The sequence below is a fragment of the Globicephala melas genome, chromosome 7 (genome assembly GCF_963455315.2).
Source record: "Globicephala melas chromosome 7, mGloMel1.2, whole genome shotgun sequence".
Classification (NCBI taxonomy): domain Eukaryota; kingdom Metazoa; phylum Chordata; class Mammalia; order Artiodactyla; family Delphinidae; genus Globicephala; species Globicephala melas.
Genome location: NC_083320.1, coordinates 35,424,736 through 35,445,020, shown reverse-complemented (window position 1 = coordinate 35,445,020; position 20,285 = coordinate 35,424,736). Strand labels below are relative to the sequence as shown.

General features: G+C 39.5%; 1 protein-coding gene across 5 annotated transcripts in view; it reads right to left on the bottom strand.

Annotated features, from left to right (window-relative positions):
* Positions 1-20,285, bottom strand: part of FTCDNL1 (formiminotransferase cyclodeaminase N-terminal like) — a 94,846-nt gene that overhangs the window by 37,612 nt on the left and 36,949 nt on the right. For 2 of the 5 annotated variants that reach the window (XM_030855404.2, XM_060301468.1), the window contains exons 1-5: positions 11,587-11,688; positions 9,333-9,459; positions 9,092-9,196; positions 6,573-6,668; positions 4,882-5,034 (exon numbers count right to left, since the gene is read on the bottom strand). In XM_030855404.2, coding sequence (XP_030711264.1) covers positions 4,882-5,034; positions 6,573-6,668; positions 9,092-9,196; positions 9,333-9,447 — 469 coding nt within the window. In that variant the 5' untranslated portion in view covers positions 9,448-9,459; positions 11,587-11,688. Of the gene's footprint in view, positions 1-4,881; positions 5,035-6,572; positions 6,669-9,091; positions 9,197-9,332; positions 9,460-11,264; positions 11,386-11,586; positions 11,689-20,285 lie in introns of those variants that run through there. The other 3 variants (XM_060301465.1, XM_060301466.1, XM_060301467.1) reach the window with 3 other exon arrangements.

Sequence of the window (20,285 nt, the reverse complement as noted above, 5' to 3'; positions counted from 1 at the left end):
CATCAGATGAATGGATAAAGAAGATGTGGCACATATATACAATGGAATATTACTCAGCCATAAAAAGAAACAAAATTGAGTTATTTGTAGTGAAGTGGATGGACCTAGAGACTGTCATGCAGAGTGAAGTAAGTCAGAAAGAGAAAAATAAATACCGTATGCTAACACATATATATGGAATCTAAAAAAAAAAAAAAATGGTTCTGAAGAACCTAGGGGCAGGACAGGAATAAAGAGGCAGATGTATGAATGGACTTGAGGACACAAGGAGGGGGAAGGGTAAGCTGGGACAAAGTGAGAGAGTGGCATGGACTTATATATACACTACCAAATGTAAAATAGATAGCTAGTGGGAAGCAGCCGCATAGCACAGGGAGATCAGCTTGGTGCTTTGTGACCACCTAGAGGGGTGGGATAGGGAGGGTGGGAGGGAGATGCAAGAGGGAGGAGAAATGGGGATATATGTATATGTATAGCTGCTTCACTTTGTTATAAAGCAGAAACTAACACACCATTTTAAAGCAATTATACTCCAATAAAGATGTTAAAAAAATATATCAATGGAATAACTCAAGAGAACTTCCAGCACTGGGGAACAAGTTTCAAGAATTCAAAGGGTCTACCAGTTATCCAGCATAATGAATGAAAACAGACGTATACAAAGGCACATCACAGAAATTCCAGAACATTAGGAACAAAGTGAAGATCTTACAAGCTTCCAGTGAGAAGTGACAGGTCACATACAAAGATCAGGAATCATAATGCTTCAAAAGTCTCAATAGCAACATGGAAATGAGAATTGATACAACATCATCAAAATAAAGGAAAATTATTTGTAACCTATTATTCTATACCTAGCTAAACTAAAAATTAAGTGTGAAGGTAGAATAATGGCATTTTCAGACATGTAAGTTCTCAAAAATGTACTCTCCCTGCCCCCACCCCACTGTTTTTTGGAAAGCTAGTAGAGGATATGTTCCACCAAAACAAGGACATAAAAGAAGGGGGAAAAAAAGAGAAGATATGGGACTCAGGAACCAGGGGATCCAAAATAGAGAAAGATGAAGGGAACACCCAGGATAAAAGTAATGGGAGATGCCATGATGACAGTCATCCTCAACAAATTGAGAGTAAATCGTCCTAACTGAACCAGATCAGAGAGTTCTAGAAGAAAGTTGGGGGTTTTTTTGGCCACACTGTGCGGCTTGTGGGATCTTAGTTCCCCAATTAGGGATCGAACCCAGGCCCTCAGCAGTGAGATCGCAGAGTCCTAACCACTGGACCACCAGGGAATTCCCCTAAAAGATAGTTTTTGTTTTTTTTTAAGAAGATGAAATTTATAGAACAGTCAATACATGGTTGTTCTATCTGAATGCATGGAGAGATGTCATTAGTGACAGAGTGTGGGGTTAAACCAGTGGTAAGTATATAAAAAAGTAAGCAAACAATCAAAAAGATAATGATCAATTGCAGCAAAAAGAAAAGGTTGTACAGAAAGGGTAAAATAATAACGTTGTAAATACTTCATTGTAAATAATGTTTACACAGTTATAATAATGTGACCACTAAATACTGTTCCAAGATATAACTATATGGTGAGGAAGGAGAATTCGGAAGTAAGTGGGAAACGTGTGTGTGTGTGTGTGTGTGTGTGTGTGTGTGTGTGTGTGCGCGTGTGCTGGGGGTGAGAGGTGGGTTAAAGGAAGCTAAATTCTCATCTTCTGAAGTGAGAAGTCGACAGATAATGCCTAAAACTTAAAAAAACAAGAAGTACCAATACAGATATGATATTCAGATATCTGGATTTGAATCCTAAATAATAAAAGAGTTGAAAGTACTTGGCTCAGGGGAGAAGGAAACTGAAGTGTGTACAGAGTGAGGAGGAAAGGGAAGTTATGTAGGTCTAGAGTTTGGGGAACAAACCCTGTAGATTTGACTTTTAACCATGTTCATGTATCATTTTGATAACAACAAAAAGAAGCAAAGAGAGGAACGGAAGGAGGAAAGAAGGGAGAGAGAGAAGGATGGAATGGAGAAGGGAAAAAGGGAGGAGGAGAAAAATTTTAGAGACATAATACAGATAAAAATGAAATGGAGCTTAATAGATCAAATGTGGTTTTATAGAAAATGAAAACCAAAGTCCAAAACATTTTTTTAAATTATAAGCTTTAAATAAATATAGACTAGATCTATGTGTCACCTTTTTTTACATGGCAGCATCTGTAAGTGAAGACACTTTCATACCACTGCTCATATCCCAACCTCCTTTGGAGTCTCCCCATTCTCTCCATTCTCTATTATCTTAGGCCACCATCACCTTTCCAGACTGATGTACCTGCTCATTGTCCATTCTCTATCATACACACAAAGTTATCTTTCTAATGTTCAAAGCCAATCATAGACTTTCTTTCTTAAAACTCTTCCAACAGTTTCCACTGCGTTTAGGATAAAGTGTGAACTCCTTAACCTGGCATATAAGACTTCATGACCTTGCCTCTGATTACCTCTGGAGCTTCATTTCTTAACCTTCCCACCCCACCCCATCTCTAAGTTTCAGCCAGCAACACTGCAGTCCTTTCAGGTCCTTAAGCCCAGGCTGCTTCCACCTCTAGGACTCTGCATTGCTGTGCCCTTTATTCTAGAAGTTCTTAAACTAAAATTATATGCAAAATTATGAGTGTGTGTATCTATGTATGTATATACAAATGCACATCATAAAAACTTACAAGTGATTTTGACATTATTTATAAGTCCCCTGAACATGAACTTTGGACCTCACTTTAAGAATCCCTTCCTTAAGGAATAAGCAAGCTTCCAGCTGCTATCAAAAAGCTCTAAAATAGAGTTTCCCTGGTGGCGCAGTGGTTAAGAATCTGCCTGCTAATGCAGGGGACACAGGTTCTAGCCCTGGTCTGGGAAGATCCCACATGACGCAGATCAACTGGGCCCGTGAGCCACAACTACTGAGCCTGCGCGTCTGGAGCTTGCGCTCCGCAACAAGAGAGGCTGCGACAGTGAGAAGCCCGCGCACCGCGATGAGGAGTGGCCCCCGCTCGCCACAACTAGAGAAAGCCCTCACACAGAAACGAAGACCCAACACAGCCAAAAATAAATAAATAAATTTTTTTTAAAAAAAGCTCTAAAATATATATTATCCAGAATTTTTGCATATAAAACATACATGAATTACACATGTCAATATCAACTATCTTCTATGTCACTGGAATGTTCTCCATTGCCCTTCCTCCCAAAGAAAGTTAGTTAAATTATTATTTTAACATGGTTTCCCTGACAAGGGGTTACTCTAGTGAAAAACATCCTGTCACTGTTCTGAAAACAGTGAGATCCTAGAACACGAATACTTCTGCCTCATACGAATGCCTGAGCATGCTGTTACCAAAAAAACAAAAAAAACACAAACCAAAAAAAATTGGATGATATTAGACAAACAGCTGTGTAGAAAGGAGAATGTAAAAATAAAAACTGCATGTTGGAGCATCAAAATAGTAACCATGTACAGTATATGACTGGTTTTAATCAGATGAAGATTGAAGCTATTACATTTCAAATCGAATGTTATAAATTAGTTCAAGAATGCAGCTGAGCTCTCATTTAATTAGAAATGTCCATCTTTAAATCATGAGGTACAGTAGCTGCCAATGAAGCAAAAGGGCAAAGGAAGGGAGAAATACTGTGTCCAGACCCTCCTGTTGTCAACTGTCTCCTACTCTGGCCAAACATCTGGGGTGGACTAGTCCTGATGTAATGAAGAACTTCATGTACTAGCTAATTTGAGATTTGATGTAATGAAGAACTTCATGTACTAGCTAATTTGAGATTTAATGTAATTGAACATAATTTTTTTGAAGACATTAAAATCATTATTCTGGTCTGGACAATTCTGAACTCTTCATTTTTGTGTGAAATGCATTTTCCCCCATGCGGAATTTTAACTCTTTCTTAGATGAAAAGTAAAGCAAATTTTGGGCCATGATTTCTCTGGGAAGTAATCCATCCATTGTCAGGTTCATGTTAAAATGCAACACATGGAATGAGATACACCTTTGGAAACAAGTCTCATTTCATATTTCTAGCGCTTGATGGAGCTCAGCTAGAGTCCAAATCTACAACCCAAATGTTAGACATTTCCCTATTACCTAAAAGTGAGGCACCACCACAGAGGATTTCTGAGGTCATACAGAGAAGTTTGCAATCATCCTAAGGTGGACTTTTCCCCAAAGGTTATGAGTCTCTGCATCTCATAATTAACCAGCTAGACAGTCCAGGCAAAAGGTCTTTCTTTTCTCCCAATTTGCTTAATTCAAAAACACCTCAAGTGACATAGCTCAAATTTTCCAAATTAAACTTGCCCATGGGGCTGAAATCAAGCATGTGACAGTTCAGTTCTAAAGAAAACCTTAAAGAGCGTTGTGCACAAGGAAAAAAGAAAAAAAAATCAGAGGAAAAAGGGGTAGGAGTTAACATTTAAGTGGGTTTTCAACCTCATCATTACTCCTGCTCAAGAAAATAGGACACAGATGGGTGAAACACACCATCGTCCTGCCCCGAAGAGTCTAAAGAACTCATTAGAGACTACTGCTGTCTCCTCATGGTCTATCGTGAATTTGTAAGGGTCACAATGGTTGATTTGCTGCATCCTACAGCATTTAGTGTTCCACAGCGTCATGGGGTAGAAAGTGGAAGGATGAGTCACAGCGACACAGTGTGCCACTGCAACCCATGGAAGCTTACTGTTGATACAATTCTTCAAGGTTGACTTTTCCCAGGGAACTGAGGAGTGATTATATTGTCACAACCTGTTCTGACTTGTAAAAATGGTTTCCATTAAGGAATAACACACTACCCCAAACTTTCTCTTACTTCTGGCCACAGCTCCACACTCTTCCACTCCAACACCAGAGAGAGGGTAAATGGGAATCAGGTCCACTGCTCCCAGGCAAGGATGGATCCCCTCTTGAACCTCCATATCAATTGACTGGAAGGCCTCCAGGCAGGCAGCCAGAACGGAATTGCCTTAAAAAAAAAAAAAAAATCATTAAACTTTCAATCGCATCTAAAGAAGTAGCTATATTTATTATTGTCCCACCAGTTGTTTTTCTGTAATATGTAGAGAAGATTGTTTATCCATCCAAAATAAAGAAAAATGAAAGACCCAACATTTCCCCTCTCCCCACCTCCCAAGTGTCACAAAGTTTCACATTTCTTCTAACTCCTTACTCCCCAAAGTGGAGGAAGTATACAAAGTTTATCAGTCTTAAGAAACTTTGTATTGTATTTTTTTTACAATTGGTTACTTTAAATTTTTTCAATTTTATCAGATTAATCTGATAAAATTCCTTGTTATTTTCAGAATATTTTATGAATTTATAATAAAATATACACACAAACATAAATTTTAAAAGCATAAGTATTTTAGTTCTGCTCTTATAATTAGATTTTTCATTAAATTATTCTATCTAAATACATATTATAGACACATCAGAGTGTTATGTTATTACCATGAGTTTTTATTTGCAGTGCAGTATGACCATTTGGCAAGAGAGCTAAACAATAAGGAAGGTAATCGGTCCTACATCTGCTGGGAACTATCCATCAGCTCTTTGTTTTCCAAACAAATATACCTTTTGAAAAATCTGCTAAGTTGAAGTCAAGTTTATTTGAAAATATTTTAGGACTTCCCTGGTGGCGCAGTGGTAAAGAATCCGCCTGCCAATGCAGCAGACACAGGTTTGAAGCCTGGTCCGGGATGATCCTACATGCCGTGGAGCAACTAAGCCCGTGAGCCACAGCTACTAAGCCTGTGCTCTAGAGCCCACGAGCCACAACTACTGAAGCACGCACACCTAGAGCCGGTGCTCCCCAACAAGAGAAGCCACCACAATGAGAAGCCCACACACCACAACAAAGAGTAGCCCCCGCTCGCAGCAACTAGAGAAAACGCACACACAGCAACCAGGACCCAACGCAACCAAAAATTAATTAATTAATTAATTTTTTTAAAAAAAGAAAATATTTTAAACCCTTTACCAAGCAATACTAAAATAATACAGGTTTTTGTTTAAACAATTATGAACCTTCAAATTCAAGTTGTCCCACTAAACCTTACAACAGAAGACTTGAAACCCATTTCATTTCACCCAGTGGACCAACTCAAGATGTCAGGCTCCCAACCTAAAACACAACTGCTTAGCATGTTTCATTCCATGTCAACTTATCAGTGAAATCAAGGCTGACTTCAACACTATTACTTCACAGGTTAAAACATGAAGATATTTTTCTTAACCACAAAGGATATGTGATCATCTTCAAGGAAAGAATGTTATTAAATATTGGACCCCCAAGGTTCATTTTAATGAACAGGAAATGGGAAATGTTTGAGCGGTACATGTTCACAAAAATGATGAAATGCAGTTCTGAGGTAGACTCCCTATGTAATGGAGGGGAGTATCCAGATTAACACAGGCAATCAGTGATTAAAGGGCATTCAGGTGTACCTGAAGCTGACCCTTCGCCAAAAGACATATGTAAAAAAATAGAAACTGAAATCTTACCTAACTCAGCAACAGAAGCTGCTATTGTAATGACTGATCTGTTGTACCCTTGATCAGAAAATACGTTGAGCACTGATACCTCAGGATGTTTCTGTCCTATAAAGAAAGCAACACATAAATGCAAGAATTTTCTTCTGTGATGAAATCTTAATACTTTATTTCTTCTGATATAATTAAATAGAAAGTGTTTAAGAGAAAAATTCTAGGGGGTGACCTCTGAAGTGACACTGACTAATCATGAAATTTGTAGACAGTAACATCCACTTCTTACAGTGCTTCCTATACAAGCAGATGGCTCGGCTCAGATACGAGGCTTTGGTGTCTACGAGAGAACTTTTCTGGCACTTGCTTCTGAACTTGCCAAAGTTCTCTTAACTCAGTCTAAGACAGTAGCTCTTCTTTCAATCGCCAAATCATATCACTCTAAATTCTGTTCCTTATCAATCTCATCTTCTAGGCCTTGTCAATTTTTCCTTCCAAACCTAGAAATCAAAATCTAACATCTGGAAAAACTAGGATAGGCCAATTAGTGCCTGGAGCAGAGGTTTCTGGGATACAGGCACCTGCCTATTAGAAACTGTTCTGACTCCACCATCTCCTTTTCAAAGGACACCAACAGCCTTCAGATGTTAATGACTTCCAGCCTTCAGCAGCTTGTGACTCACTTGAATGTGTAACCTGAAGGAGAAAGCTGCCATACCCTTGTATGGCAACCACACATAACCCTCTAGTTATTTTTGAAGTTTACAAGCCTGGTTCAGGCTCCTTAAAAGTTCCTCGTATGCCTACAAAAGCAAATTCAGAGTGAAGGACAAAAGTTTTCAGACGGTAATTAAAGCTTTCACTATGCCATTATATCTTTGTCACCCTGTCCCCTGGCAGTTTAACAATTAATCTTTTCAGAGGAGAGGAAAAATAAGTTACCCGCAGCAACTACAGAGCTTACAGCAGCCCCGCACTATTAATTTTAATAACATGAAAAGATAAACTTATGTCACTCACTCATAGCCAAATGAGCATCTACAGAGACCTGCCCTGGTATAGGTCTAAAATTTATAATTCAGCTTTCTTTCCATAAGACCTTTTAGGTCATTTAAATGTTTTCACATTGCTTAATTGGAAAAAATATAGGTGATATAGTTTTATTCCACTCACTTAAAAATAAATGCCTTTAAAGTATCTGTAAAACAGCAGGTCATTTTCTTAACTAGTGCTACCTTCCCTGCATTTTTAAAACTATGAAAGATGGGTAGCAACACGATCATACAACCTCTTTTTATGTATTTTTTTCAACATACTTAAGCTTTTAGAAGAAATGATTTGATTTGATTTTTTCTTTCTAAATCTTCTTCTGAAAAGCTTTTATTCTCAGTTTCATATGATTCAATTGAATCAAATGCTGAAAGAATGAAACACTCTCTCCTGAAATTTCTTAAGCATGCATATAGAAAAAAAATTACTGTTGGCAGGAGGAGCTGTCAGTATGAACCTCAGCAGAAGTAAATTGTTTGGTATTTGTAATGCAGTGTAATAGCTATAATTCCGTTTGAGCTGCTGTCACTAATAAGCTGATAAAAACTGTGAGTTGAGACCCAGGCGTCCATCAGTGTGTGGCTTCCACAAATGTCTCTGCCCAGTCACTGAATCATGGAATATGTCTCTGCACATTCACCCAATCCCACTAGATGTACTATCTGACAATGAGGGGCCCAAGCTGGCTCTTACTGCAAAGAGAATGCAAAAGCACAGCTGCACACTGACTCCAGAGGAGCTTTCTTATTAGAAATTATCAGGAATTTTCACAGACATTTCCAGCTCCCTCAAAGTTGCAAGACAGTAACTTAAATGTGCTCAGCGTTAGCAACGGGCTGGGGGAAAACACTTCTCTCTCATGAAAAGCAATAACCAAATAAAAAATGACAATCAGAAATTAAAATCAACTGTCTCAAATGCTTTAGGGCTGTGACCCTAGCGTTCACCTGTTGCTGAAAAGCTGTTGATTTCAAATAACAAAGTTAAGTGATTGTAAGTCTGTAAATACACTATGTCCTGTGTATGTGTGAAAGTAAATACAAATGTCTAGAACTGTATGTCATCACATGAACATTTTAACAAGGGTTAAAAAAAAAGAAAGAGTAGTATGTCTTATAGTAAATACTGGCCCAGGGAGTAAGGAGGCTTGAGTTTCAGTCTTCTGAATTGAATCGCAGAGTAATCATACACACATCACTTAAATGCAACTGCCTAAGAGTCTTTATGCGTAGAAAATGGAGTAGAAATATTAATGCTGCAATGACAGCATGGGCTTTGATGGCAGGAGTGCTTTTGAAGAGGACTTGGTATTTGGTAAGTTTATTTTTTATTTAACCTGCTGAATAAAAAGCATAATATACAATTATGCTCATTCTATTAATGATCACATAAATGGCCCATAAGGGAAACATTAAACCTTTATGTAAATATATCCTCCTCAGAAGCCTGCCAATATCCTGAATAATGTGCATTTCAGACACTCTCACCAATGTGAAGAAATATGCTGGGGATTGTATGCAGGCGTTTGGAGAAGAGCATATGTGCACATCTGAGTAAGTCGTCTATCTCAGTATCCTGGAGTCCTGCAGAAGCTGTAACAGCCCAAGAACAAGGGGGGAAATTCAGGAAGAAAGAAGAAGAGCGTTCTATAGACATTGTTAGCAGAGTACAAAAATTACTGTATTATCAAAACACTACATATTCACTTCAATTGCCTGTTGTTCCTACCATTTTTTTCCAGAAGAGCCGCTTTCGCTACATTCTCAACAATGTATTTTCTTCTGGCTTCTGAAATGTTTAATAAACAGACAGCCAAACGGAGCCCCAGTCTGGAAGAAGACATGGTAATTTTCTTCTAGAATAGGAGAAAAATAAGCCTTCATTTTGGTTTCTACAGTTCATTCATATTTTCATGTTCATTAAACTTTTTTAAAAAATCATAGCTTTTTGGAAACCAGGCAGTCATAATATGAATACTTCACTATTTCATTCCTCAGTAACACCTAAAGGATAAAATCCTCAGATTGACTCAACCAGGAAACCATGTATATGTGGTCATGCACATATGAACATGTGAAGATAGCAACAACACTATAAAGTATCCATCAAGTTACTCAGTCTGAATTCTGTCCTGTGAAACTTCTTCATTAAAGTATGTTACTCCTTTTAAGAACTGTCTTCCACAGTTTAATCCTATTTTCAAAGAGGCATGATACTTTCGTTAAATGAGATTACTGGGGAAATGCAGAAAAGAGAAATGAGGCAGATTACTTAATATGCTGATTCTTACAAAAACTACTCTGACAGAGAGAAAGGGTGTCTCTACAGGCCATGCCATGGGCAGTATATGAACTAACAAAAGGGGCTCATTTGGGGGCTTTAAATGACAACTATATGACTAAATTTCTCTTGTACTTTGATCTCCATAGTCCCTATAACAGCTTAAAATCTTGTTTCACAGGACTCTGTACCTTGAACTGAAAGCTGACATGGACTACTCTGATATGTTACTCAATAATCAGCCAAAAATGTGACTGATTTTGTTGAAAATGGAATGATTCCACACAAGCTTTGGTGGTTGCTTTGATTCTCCTTAGTACTCTAGAATGGCATTTTCAACTAGTTATCTTTCTATACCCCGAATGATACTATGAACTAAAGAAATTTCAATATCTCAAAACAAAAAGAAAATAATTCCCCTTTTTAAGATCAGGCCATCCTATTTCCGCCTCTTTTAAATATAGCTAAAAGTGAATGTGGCCCTCATGAACTCGATCAGCAAATGTTTGATGAGGGTCATTTTGTGCCACATAATGTTCTCCGTGTGGGGATACTGCCGGGAATGATGTCCAACTCTGAGACACACGTTAAGCTCGTAAGTTTAAGCTAACATGCTGTGGTGCCATTAACAGTGCTCTCCATGCATAAATCCACTGGTTTCTGTTCACTAAGATTGTTCGTTGGCCTGATCACTTTAACCTAAGAGGGGATACAGGGCTTCATGGTTAGTTCAAGTTTTCATATCGTGACCATCATCTCATGATTGAAAATTCATAAAAAATATGGTCATTAGGATTTTGTAGACATTAATAACACTGTTGTAATAAAGCAGCTCAGACATCTCTCGTTTTTATGTAAACAAAAAATTGCTTTACACAAGGGGTGTGGGCGTCTTCTGGCTTTCATTTGTTTTCAGTGTGTTTATGTAGCTTAATTGTCTCATCAGGCACTTTCCCAACATAATTATGCTTTTTAACAAATGGTGTTTATGGCAACCCCTAACAGTGCAAAAGAAAGGATTAGTTTCATCCTCTCATTCCACATTTTTATTCCCTGTGGACAGCTAAATCACACAAAGATGGTGTTAGAAAAATCCACCTTCACTGCAAAAGCTGAAACTAGGGGCGATATCAAGCTTTTGGCAAGCAGTCAGTCTTGCTAGTAAAAAGGGGAAGTCTTTCTCTACCTCCGCCTCTAAGAATGTGACCCCGAGCAAGACCCCAAACACTTTGTGGTTTGAGGGAGTGTGATCCTAGGCCTCCCACCACTTCGATCACCTTTGGGATTACTTCCGGCGAGAGACCTAAAACCTGCCTCCCCCGGAGGAACCGGCTGGGCCCCTGAGGAGCTGAGCAGTTCGCAACGGCTCTGCCACATCACCTGTGTCCTGCGCACGCACCACCGCCGGCACTTTTAGGGCGGCAGAGGCTCGCCGAGGAGGCCGTAGTGCGAGGTCTGGGGCAGACACCGTCGCTGGGACCCCCTGCGCGGTCCCGCCCAGGTTCTGGTGTGGGGTGGCCCAGAGCCACGTGGGCCGAAGGGTAACCCGAGGGACTCGCTGAGGGCCCCGGGAGACTCTAGCAGAGGTATCAGCGTCCGCGGGCGGCGGGCCCCGGAGCGAAGGGCGGCCGGCGGCAGCGCTGCCCCAGGCCCGCCTCGAACCTGCGACGACGCTGGCTGCTCCGCGGTTTGGGGGACCCACCTGCTGGCGCGGAGGGCGGCGGGGTAGGACGGCGCCAAACCAGAGTCGCCGCGCGTGACCGGCGCACAGCTTCCGTCGCTGGCCCCGCCTCCCGGGCGCCCGGGCGCGCTCCAGCCCCGCCGCCCGCCGGCTCGGCTCTGCAGCTCCTTCCCTGACCCCACCCGACCCCACAGGCCCCGACAGCGTGCCGGCGGCCCGGAGGGCTTAACGTTCTCTCTAGAAGTGCTTTCCCGCCCCACCTGCTTTAACCTGTAACTCTCCACAATTCTCTCGTAAATGAGTGACTTTTTAAAAGGGCATTAGAATCTAATGATGAGGTCATTACCCACTGATCCTACACCAGCAGGGGGCTCTTTTCTCCGGTTTACGCACAAACGCATCTTTAATAAATTCCCTTCTGAGAAATACTGCCCGCGAGCGATTTCGAATATGATCTGGACCCACCCCAAGACAAAAGCATATACCCATTTACTCTAAGTTACAGCGAGTAGGAACCAGGCATTAAGCATTTCCCTTTTTTTTAGGCCAGTGAACCTTGAGAATACATTTCTCTTCCAAAAAATCAGGACCTGCTTTTTTTTTTTTTAATGTAACAAGGATTAAATGTCACCATTTTGATCCAATTTCGTTCCTGAAGTGAAATAATCACTAAATAACTACTTTGGCAGAATAAATTAATTTTTAAATCTATTTTTTATTTTCTAATTATACTTTTTAAACACAGATTTGAGGAAATTAACATTTATGTGGACATTTGGTTTCTAGCCTAATGTGGCATAAAAATAAGTAACATAATGAGTGTTAAAAAAAATCAGGTTCATGATGCTTCTCACATCATCATCATTGTACTTAGATGTCACAACAGTATTATGTGCGATTGTGTCAGATCCAGCCTTCTCCATCTCGGAGTGTTGGCAGGTAGGAGGGTTGTTGGCAAGAGGAGGGGTGTTAACCTCAGGATCCTGGATCCATTCCAAGGCTGGTAATTACATTCTGCCAGCCAGAATTCATCCCATAATTTTAATTGGATAAATCCTTTCTGGCCTAAGCTACTGCTATGCCTGTCAAACTGTTGCCACATTTCACCCCAGAGGTGTCTGTGTTTTAGTTGCAAGAATCAGTCCCTTTGAGGTTGGTTTATCAGTTTAAATCCTCAAAATGCTTTGGGACCCTAAGGAATTAAATATATATTTAGGGTTTTTTTCTATTGACTTTGCATAGAAATGCATAAAATAGATTTATACTCATGTTAATGCCTAAAAACCAATACCCATCTAATGTCAGCAGATAATTTTGAGAGCTGTTTAACCAGATCAACATCCCCAACTTTCTCTTCTTTCAAGAAATTTTATTGCCTATAGCTTTAACTTTCAATTTCCAAAAAGTTCTGCAGTATTCAAAGTTTCTTTCCATGGAAGACAATAGAACTGAAGCCCCTGTATTTCACCCTTCCAACAATCCTATGATGAGATGACTTGCTAAAACGAAAGACAGAGTAGTAACATTACACCTAGTCTTATCATATCCCTCCAGAGAAAATAGTATGACACCTAGGGGCTTCATGGTTCTAGCTGTAGCACCTGCCAGGACTAAATCTTCCTCCCTGCATCTCCTAATCCTCTTTGTGAGAACCACTCTCTCTTCCAGAGCTGCCAGGGCATCAAGTAAGATAATGCTTCCAAAAGCATCAACACAGAGGAGTTACTCAGTAAACTTTAGTCCCTTTCTCCACTCTACTCATGTCAAACACAAATGGAGAGGAAACAGGGCCCCAGTGTTCTTTTGGAAGGGGGGCAGCATCTGCCCCTGCCTGAAGACTGTAAGCATATCTTTTTTTAAAAGACAAGGAGACAGATACCAGCAAGGCTGATGAGAAGTTTAGCAATGAGATTGGAAGTATTATTTTGATCTCTTCAAGAATGGAAAAGTACCCTTGGTGTTAGTTTAGCTCTATCACATGTAATCTTGCCCATTTCATGCTTTAAAAGAGATTATGTCACATTTACAATGTATGTATATCAAGCCTCTCATTTTTATTTAACTTAGCATGCTTTGGAGGGATTTTTTTCATACTTTTTGGGTGAATGTGTTATTCTGACTCCTCATTTCTCCTGCTAATAAATCCACATTCAGGGCATTAGTTCTTTTACTCATCATGGATCCTGTCCAGAAACAAATAAGTACTAGAAGAGAGAACAGCTAAAAGTCCCAGTGTCAGTTCCATCAATGACGACTGCTTCCTAACACTCCCATAGCTTCCCTATGAGACAAAGAAGACACTTTCCTGTGCTCTTCATTTTCAGTTTTGCAAGCAGGGAGAACGTAGCTCTTGTAAAAGCCTTCCCTGGCCCGTCAGAGTCGAGGCGGGTAAAAGGGAGAGACTGTGCTGTAGTGTGGCTCCATAGTGTGGCTCTACTTGAATGCAGAGCCCAGTACTGCTTGAAGAAGCCAGGACTAGGGTGAGCGAGGGAGGCATTCAGCTTGGGCACAAAATGTAAGTGGGTGCCAAAAAATTCGGTAATGCAATATTGTAAGAAGTCAAAATTGAGACAAAATAAGAAATCAGTGCTAAACAAAACATCAGAATTTTAAGTGAAGCAGGATCCTACCCTGCACTTGCTGACTCACTCACACTCACCTCACCCTGATCCCTGCCCTGTGGTTGTGTTCCCCTTCATGCCAGCCTGTTTCTGATTTGTAGGGTTGAGCGGAAACTGCACCACTCTGCCTCGCCTGCATCCTCTCTTCTGGCCCCCCAAATGGGCAACAAAAACAAATATATCAAGGGTAGAAATTTCCAGGCCAGCGGATACATATAATTTACAGTTTGTTCAAGAGTTTCATATATAGGAGACTCGGCCAACTTATCACAAAAGAAGGCAAGCCCTTATTAGAACAGGCAAAAGAATCAACTTTACTAACTTAATCCATTTCACTACCTACTTACCTGATGCATTTCAGAATATGGTAATTAGAAAGCTGCCTACTGTGCTGTGGAATTTTGAAATACTGTTTTAAAGAACATTTTAATTAATACAATGAATCTTTTTTCTCTTTTCATATTCTAGCATTTATCTGTGTTCAGGGAAATATGAGTAGAGAATTTCCCTTAGAAAGACAGAAGTGTAGGGAATTCCATGGTGGTCCAGTGGTTAGGACACCAAGCTTCCACTGCAGGGGGCACAGGTTCTATTCCTGTTGGGGGTGGGGGGAAGGGGTTAAGACCCCAAGCTGGGCAGCACAGCCAAAAAAAAAAAAAAAGACAGAAGTCTAATTCCTTGTGCAATTTTTCTAAGATTACACTTTCACCATATTTTTACACTATGTCAGATTTCATTCTGCCTTCTTCCCTCCTCATGGAACCTGAGAAGATTTTGTTTCTTCTTCCATATAAATGTGGTCTGATAAATGAAGAATTAAAAAAGAGGGACTTTAGTTGTCATTCTAGGACAAGTTAAGTGCAGAAGTGGTTTTAATTGCTTCTGAGTAATAAATTATTTGAATCATGTGACATTATGAAATATGTGTTCTATTAGTCATTTTCTAAAATAGAAAATTGCTGCCTTATTTAGTTTGGAGTGGAGGAAGCTATGCTAGTCATTTATTTTAAATGAAGAAAAGGAGTTTGATATCCAAAGAAGTTACAGCAACTAACAGAAATAACACCATTGCCCTTACATCTTTAATTATGGGAAATGGATCTCTAGCCACTTTTGTCTTAATGAAGGGGCAAAAAACAGCAAAATTCCCAGAATTAAGAAGTTTTCTTCTTAATATTTGGGAAATGTCTTTCCCTTTACACAATATGGGTTGGATTCTTCCTCTCTAGTTAGCTGATCTCTTTATTTTTCTTTATCATGGAAAACCAGTAGAGTACAATGTAAGCATAGTTATTAGCTTAAAATTGGAATCACTGGTTATGCATTCATTCTATTCCTTCACAGCCGGAATATCTCATGTAACTGGGCAAAAAAGTAAGTCTATGATCCATTCACCCCTTAATTCATTCCTTTCCTTTACCGCCTTCCCTATGGTCATTCCATTGTGCATTCCTTTATTATGGAGGCTAGGTGTTGAATGGAATGAAGTGTCTCCCAGAGCCTCTCTCCAAAGCTGTTTTTTGTTTTTTTTTATACCTATTAGTTTTATTGCAGATGAAGAGCAATCCCTAAAATAGACTGAGTTTTTGCTGAAAATGTGTCTTAATTTATGGGACTACATTAAGATTATTTCTAAAACTATTATAATTCACAAAATGTATTTATTATTTCCAGAAAAATGCTGAGAATGTTTAGAAACGCTGTCCCCTAAGTAACATGAATTTTTGTTACATTATGAGGTTTAATCAATAAATATTTACTTAAGAATTCCAACCAGGGCTTCCCTGGTGGCACAGTGGTTAAGAATCTGCCTACTATGCAGGGGACATGGGTTTGAGCCCTGGGCCAGGAAGATCCCACACGCCACGGAGCAACTAAGCCCGTGAGCCACAACTACTGAGCCTGCGCTCTAGAGCCTGCGAGCCACAACTACTGAGCCCACGTGCCACAACTACTGAAGCCTGCGTGCCTAGAGCCCGTGCTCCGCAACAAGAGAAGCCACCACGAGAAGCCCGCGCACCGCAACGAAGAGTAGCCCCCGCTCGCCGCAGCTAGAGAAAAGCCCGTGCACAACAACGAAGACCCAATGCAGCAAAAAAAAAAAAAAAAAAAAAAATCCAACCGGGGGTGATGACTGCCAACTTTTATTAAGAAAAATGACACATCTTGTGACAGTCCAGTAGTGTCCAGTCACACTCTGTGCATTTGTAGGCACTTCTGTGCTACTGTTGTTTAATGTCCTATGTATGTATATCTAAGTGAACATCAACTCTTACTGACACCAAGAGGGTAATCTCCCGTATGCACTGGAATCAGAGACCCTGAACAGAAGCATCCTGTGATGTCTGCATGCCCTAATTCCCACGTGTCATCCCTTGCTTTGAAAAGGACCCCTTCTGGAGAGAACCAGTTCTCCTGCTCTTGGGCAGATCTACAAGGTCTGTCTCTGTAGGACATTCAAACTGAAGGTTCGAATTAAGGTTTTCCTGCTGATCTGTTTGTCTTTTACTGTATATCTCAGTGTTTGAAGGGATTTAACTTTTAAAAATTGTGTCTTTTCACTACATTTAAGTAGAAAATGTCTAATTTCATAGGAAGAAGTAGAAAAGTTAAATTTTTTGGTTCTGTTGTTTTTAATGTTTTCTTTATCCTACCTTGTGCCTCTCAGTTATTACTGACAATTTTTACTTGAAGTTCTATGTTTTTGAAAAAGATTTGAAAATAAAAATTCATAGAACCTCAGGTCAGAAGGAACCTTAGAAATCATCTGGCACCTCCTTGTAATGTTTGTTCAAACAATATTGGATCTGGAACAAATAGGCAGTAGAGGTGGAAGCAGAGTTTATGATGAAGTGGGGTTAGGGGTGGGCACTGGGGGTGTCCCTGCAGTCCTACACTTTGCCCCCATTACTGCTTCTTCCAAGGCTCCTCTCTGAATGCTAAGGTGCCTTTGAAAACCACTATTTCAACCCCTTTTGTGGGGCTTGAAACCCTTTTTGTAACATTATACAAAGTTCTCATCTTTTGAAGGTTAACCTCCTATCTTGAATCGAGTCCATGACACTCTCAAAACACAAGCACTGTGGAAAATCCACACTGCCTTTTTTAAATTTATGTATTTTATTTATTTATTTTAGGCAGCGTTGGGTCTTCATTGCTGTGCGCAGGCTTTCTCTAGTTGAGGCGAGCGGCCGCTACTCTTCGTTGCGGTGCGCGGGCTTCTCACTGCGGTGGCTTCTCTTGTTGCAGAGCACGGGCTCTAGGCACGTGGGCTCAGTAGTTGTGGCTCCCGGGCTCTAGAGCGCAGGCTCAGTAGTTGTGGCGCACGGGCTTAGTTGCTCCGCGGCATGTGGAATCTTCCCGGACCAGGGCTCGAACCTGTGTCCCCTGCATTGGCAGGCGGATTCTTAACCACTGCACCACCAGGGAAGTCCCACACTGCTTTTTAAATTATTGGATTGGTTTTAATAGTAATTTCTGTGGAGGAAAATAAATATGAATGGATATTCAAATCTGAAATGATCCATCAAGGGTTTTAATTAATACTTGTGGAAATGTGGTACAGAAACCAGATGGATAAAGATTTGGGGGAAGGAGAAAAAAGGATTCAAGAAGATGCAATCAAATAGAGTAGACAATTATAGTCAGACAACAGGCAAGTATAAAAGCAGCTTGGTTACTGTATCATTAACCAGTTCAGAAGACTGTAATACAGCCCTGCCCTTCTCAGTGCCTCTGTCACTTTTGACATCAGTGTTTTCATTTCTGTATTTGGGGCAAAAGGATGGCAGTGTTCCCCATAGGAGATTTTTGTATTTTATTTAGATATGGGGCCCATTTTTCTTTGTTGCACTCCCCATCCAATTTTTTTTCTTTTATTTCATGTTATGCCATTTGATCAATGGGCTTAAATTCTGAATGACAACAGAACTGGTCTGTAGCAGCGGTCTCAGCTACCCATATTTTAAAGCTGAATTTATATTACAAGTGTTAAAATATTAAATGAAAAATATGTAATGAAAATACATTTTGTAAATCAAATATCCACTTGATTGCTACTAATTTACTCAAGTAAAATTCAAACAATTCTTAATCTTTGAGTTTTCTTCATTTAACAATGTAAGACATAAAAGACCCCATGTTTTTTACGGCAACATGGATGGACCTAGAGATTATCATACTAATTGAAGTAAGTCAGACAGAGAAAGACAAATATCATATGATATCATTATATGTGGAATCTAAAAAAAATGGTACAAATAAACTTATTTACAGAACAGAAACAGACTCACAGACATAGAAAACAAATTTATGGCTACCAAAGGGAAAAGGTGGGGGGAGGGATAAATTAGGAATTTCGGAAGAACATACACACACTACTATATATAAAATAGATAAACAACAAGGACCTACTGTATAGCACAGGGAACTATACTCAATAGTTTGTAATAACCTATATGGGAAAAGAATCTGAAAAAGAATATACATATATATTCTTTTGTATATATTTTAAACATGTATAAAAAAACTGAATCACTTTGCTGTACACCTGAAACTAACAAAACATTGTAAATCAACTATACTTCAATGAAAAAAATAAATTTAGGGGGCTTCCCTGGTGGTGCAGTGTTTGAGAGTCCGCCTGCCGATGCAGGGGACGCGGGTTCGTGCCCCGGTCCGGGAAGATCCCACGTGCCGCAGAGTGGCTGGGCCCGTGAGCCATGGCCGCTGAGCCTGCGCGTCCGGAGCCTGTGCTCCGCAACGGGAGAGGCCACAACAGTGAGAGGCCCGCGTACCACAAAATAAATAAATAAATAAATAAATTTTTAAAAAGACCGCAATACATTTTTGAAGTAATTATTCAAATTATAAAACATATGTTAAACTACTCCAATCTAATTAGATTATCTAAAACTTATTGATAAAAGCACAAATAATAGAGAAGGTTGTGTGTGGAAAAGATATTTTAAAAATTTATCCTGGGTCAACCTAAAGTAGTTACTGATATAGGAATAAACGAATCAGAAGACTGTATATTCTGTAAGACAGCTTGATCTTCTCAAGTATGTCCAGCCTTAAAATAAACACCAAATATATTAATAGGAATATATTATATTTTGTTCATTATAATGAAAGTAAATATCTGTGATAATACAAATTTTGTGTATGAAAAAAGATATTTTCTTCATAGATATTGTGATTTTTATTGATGGTTATAATATAAATTAAAGAATATACAGTATTTAATATTTCTAATGGATTGGCTTTATAATTATAAAACATAGTTTTAAAGCTAAAAGGAAACCTGAAATATATCTCATCAGACACTCTAAGGGTGTGAAACTAAAAAGTTTAAGTGATTGCCACATGTCTAATATCACTCTTCTGTTTTAAAAAATCAATGCCTGGAGGTGGAATCCAAGGCCCTTCTCAGTGGGGCCCCATCTGCTTTTTCTCCTTTCCTTTTCCTAACCCTCCTCCTCAGTCTAATCTCATACTGCAACAGTATACTGCTCACCCTACACAATTTAAACTACTATATGTCTCTGGCTTTGCTTGTGCTTTGCTCAAAATTTTATTCTATGACCACCCTCCACCCACCTAATAAACAATCTCCACCTGTATGACGCCTTCCTGAATTCTGTCCTCTTCTCCAAAATTCATCATACTCTTCTGTGTTCTCAGAACATCTTACCACTGAAACACTGATCACATATTATTGTTATTTCATAAGTGTCTCTTTTCCCTGTTAGGCTGAACAGGAATAAAGTAGTTCTTGTCTTTTTAATCCCTAGAGTTTAGTCCAGTCTTGAATCATAGACACTTTATAAAAATTTGTAGAAGAGATGAACTAATGGACTGATGGGTAGATAAGTATACACATAAGTGAATAAATGCATGAACTAATTAATGAATGAACAGACAAACCAACAAAGGAGTGAACAGATAGGTCAAGTTTTTTGATCTTAGCACTATTGATATTTAGGGGAGGATAATTCTTTGTTGTGGAGGCTGTCATGTGCACTGTAGGATATTTAGCAGCATATCTGGCCTCTCACCACTAGATGCCAGTAGCAGCAACCTCCCCCCGCCCAAATT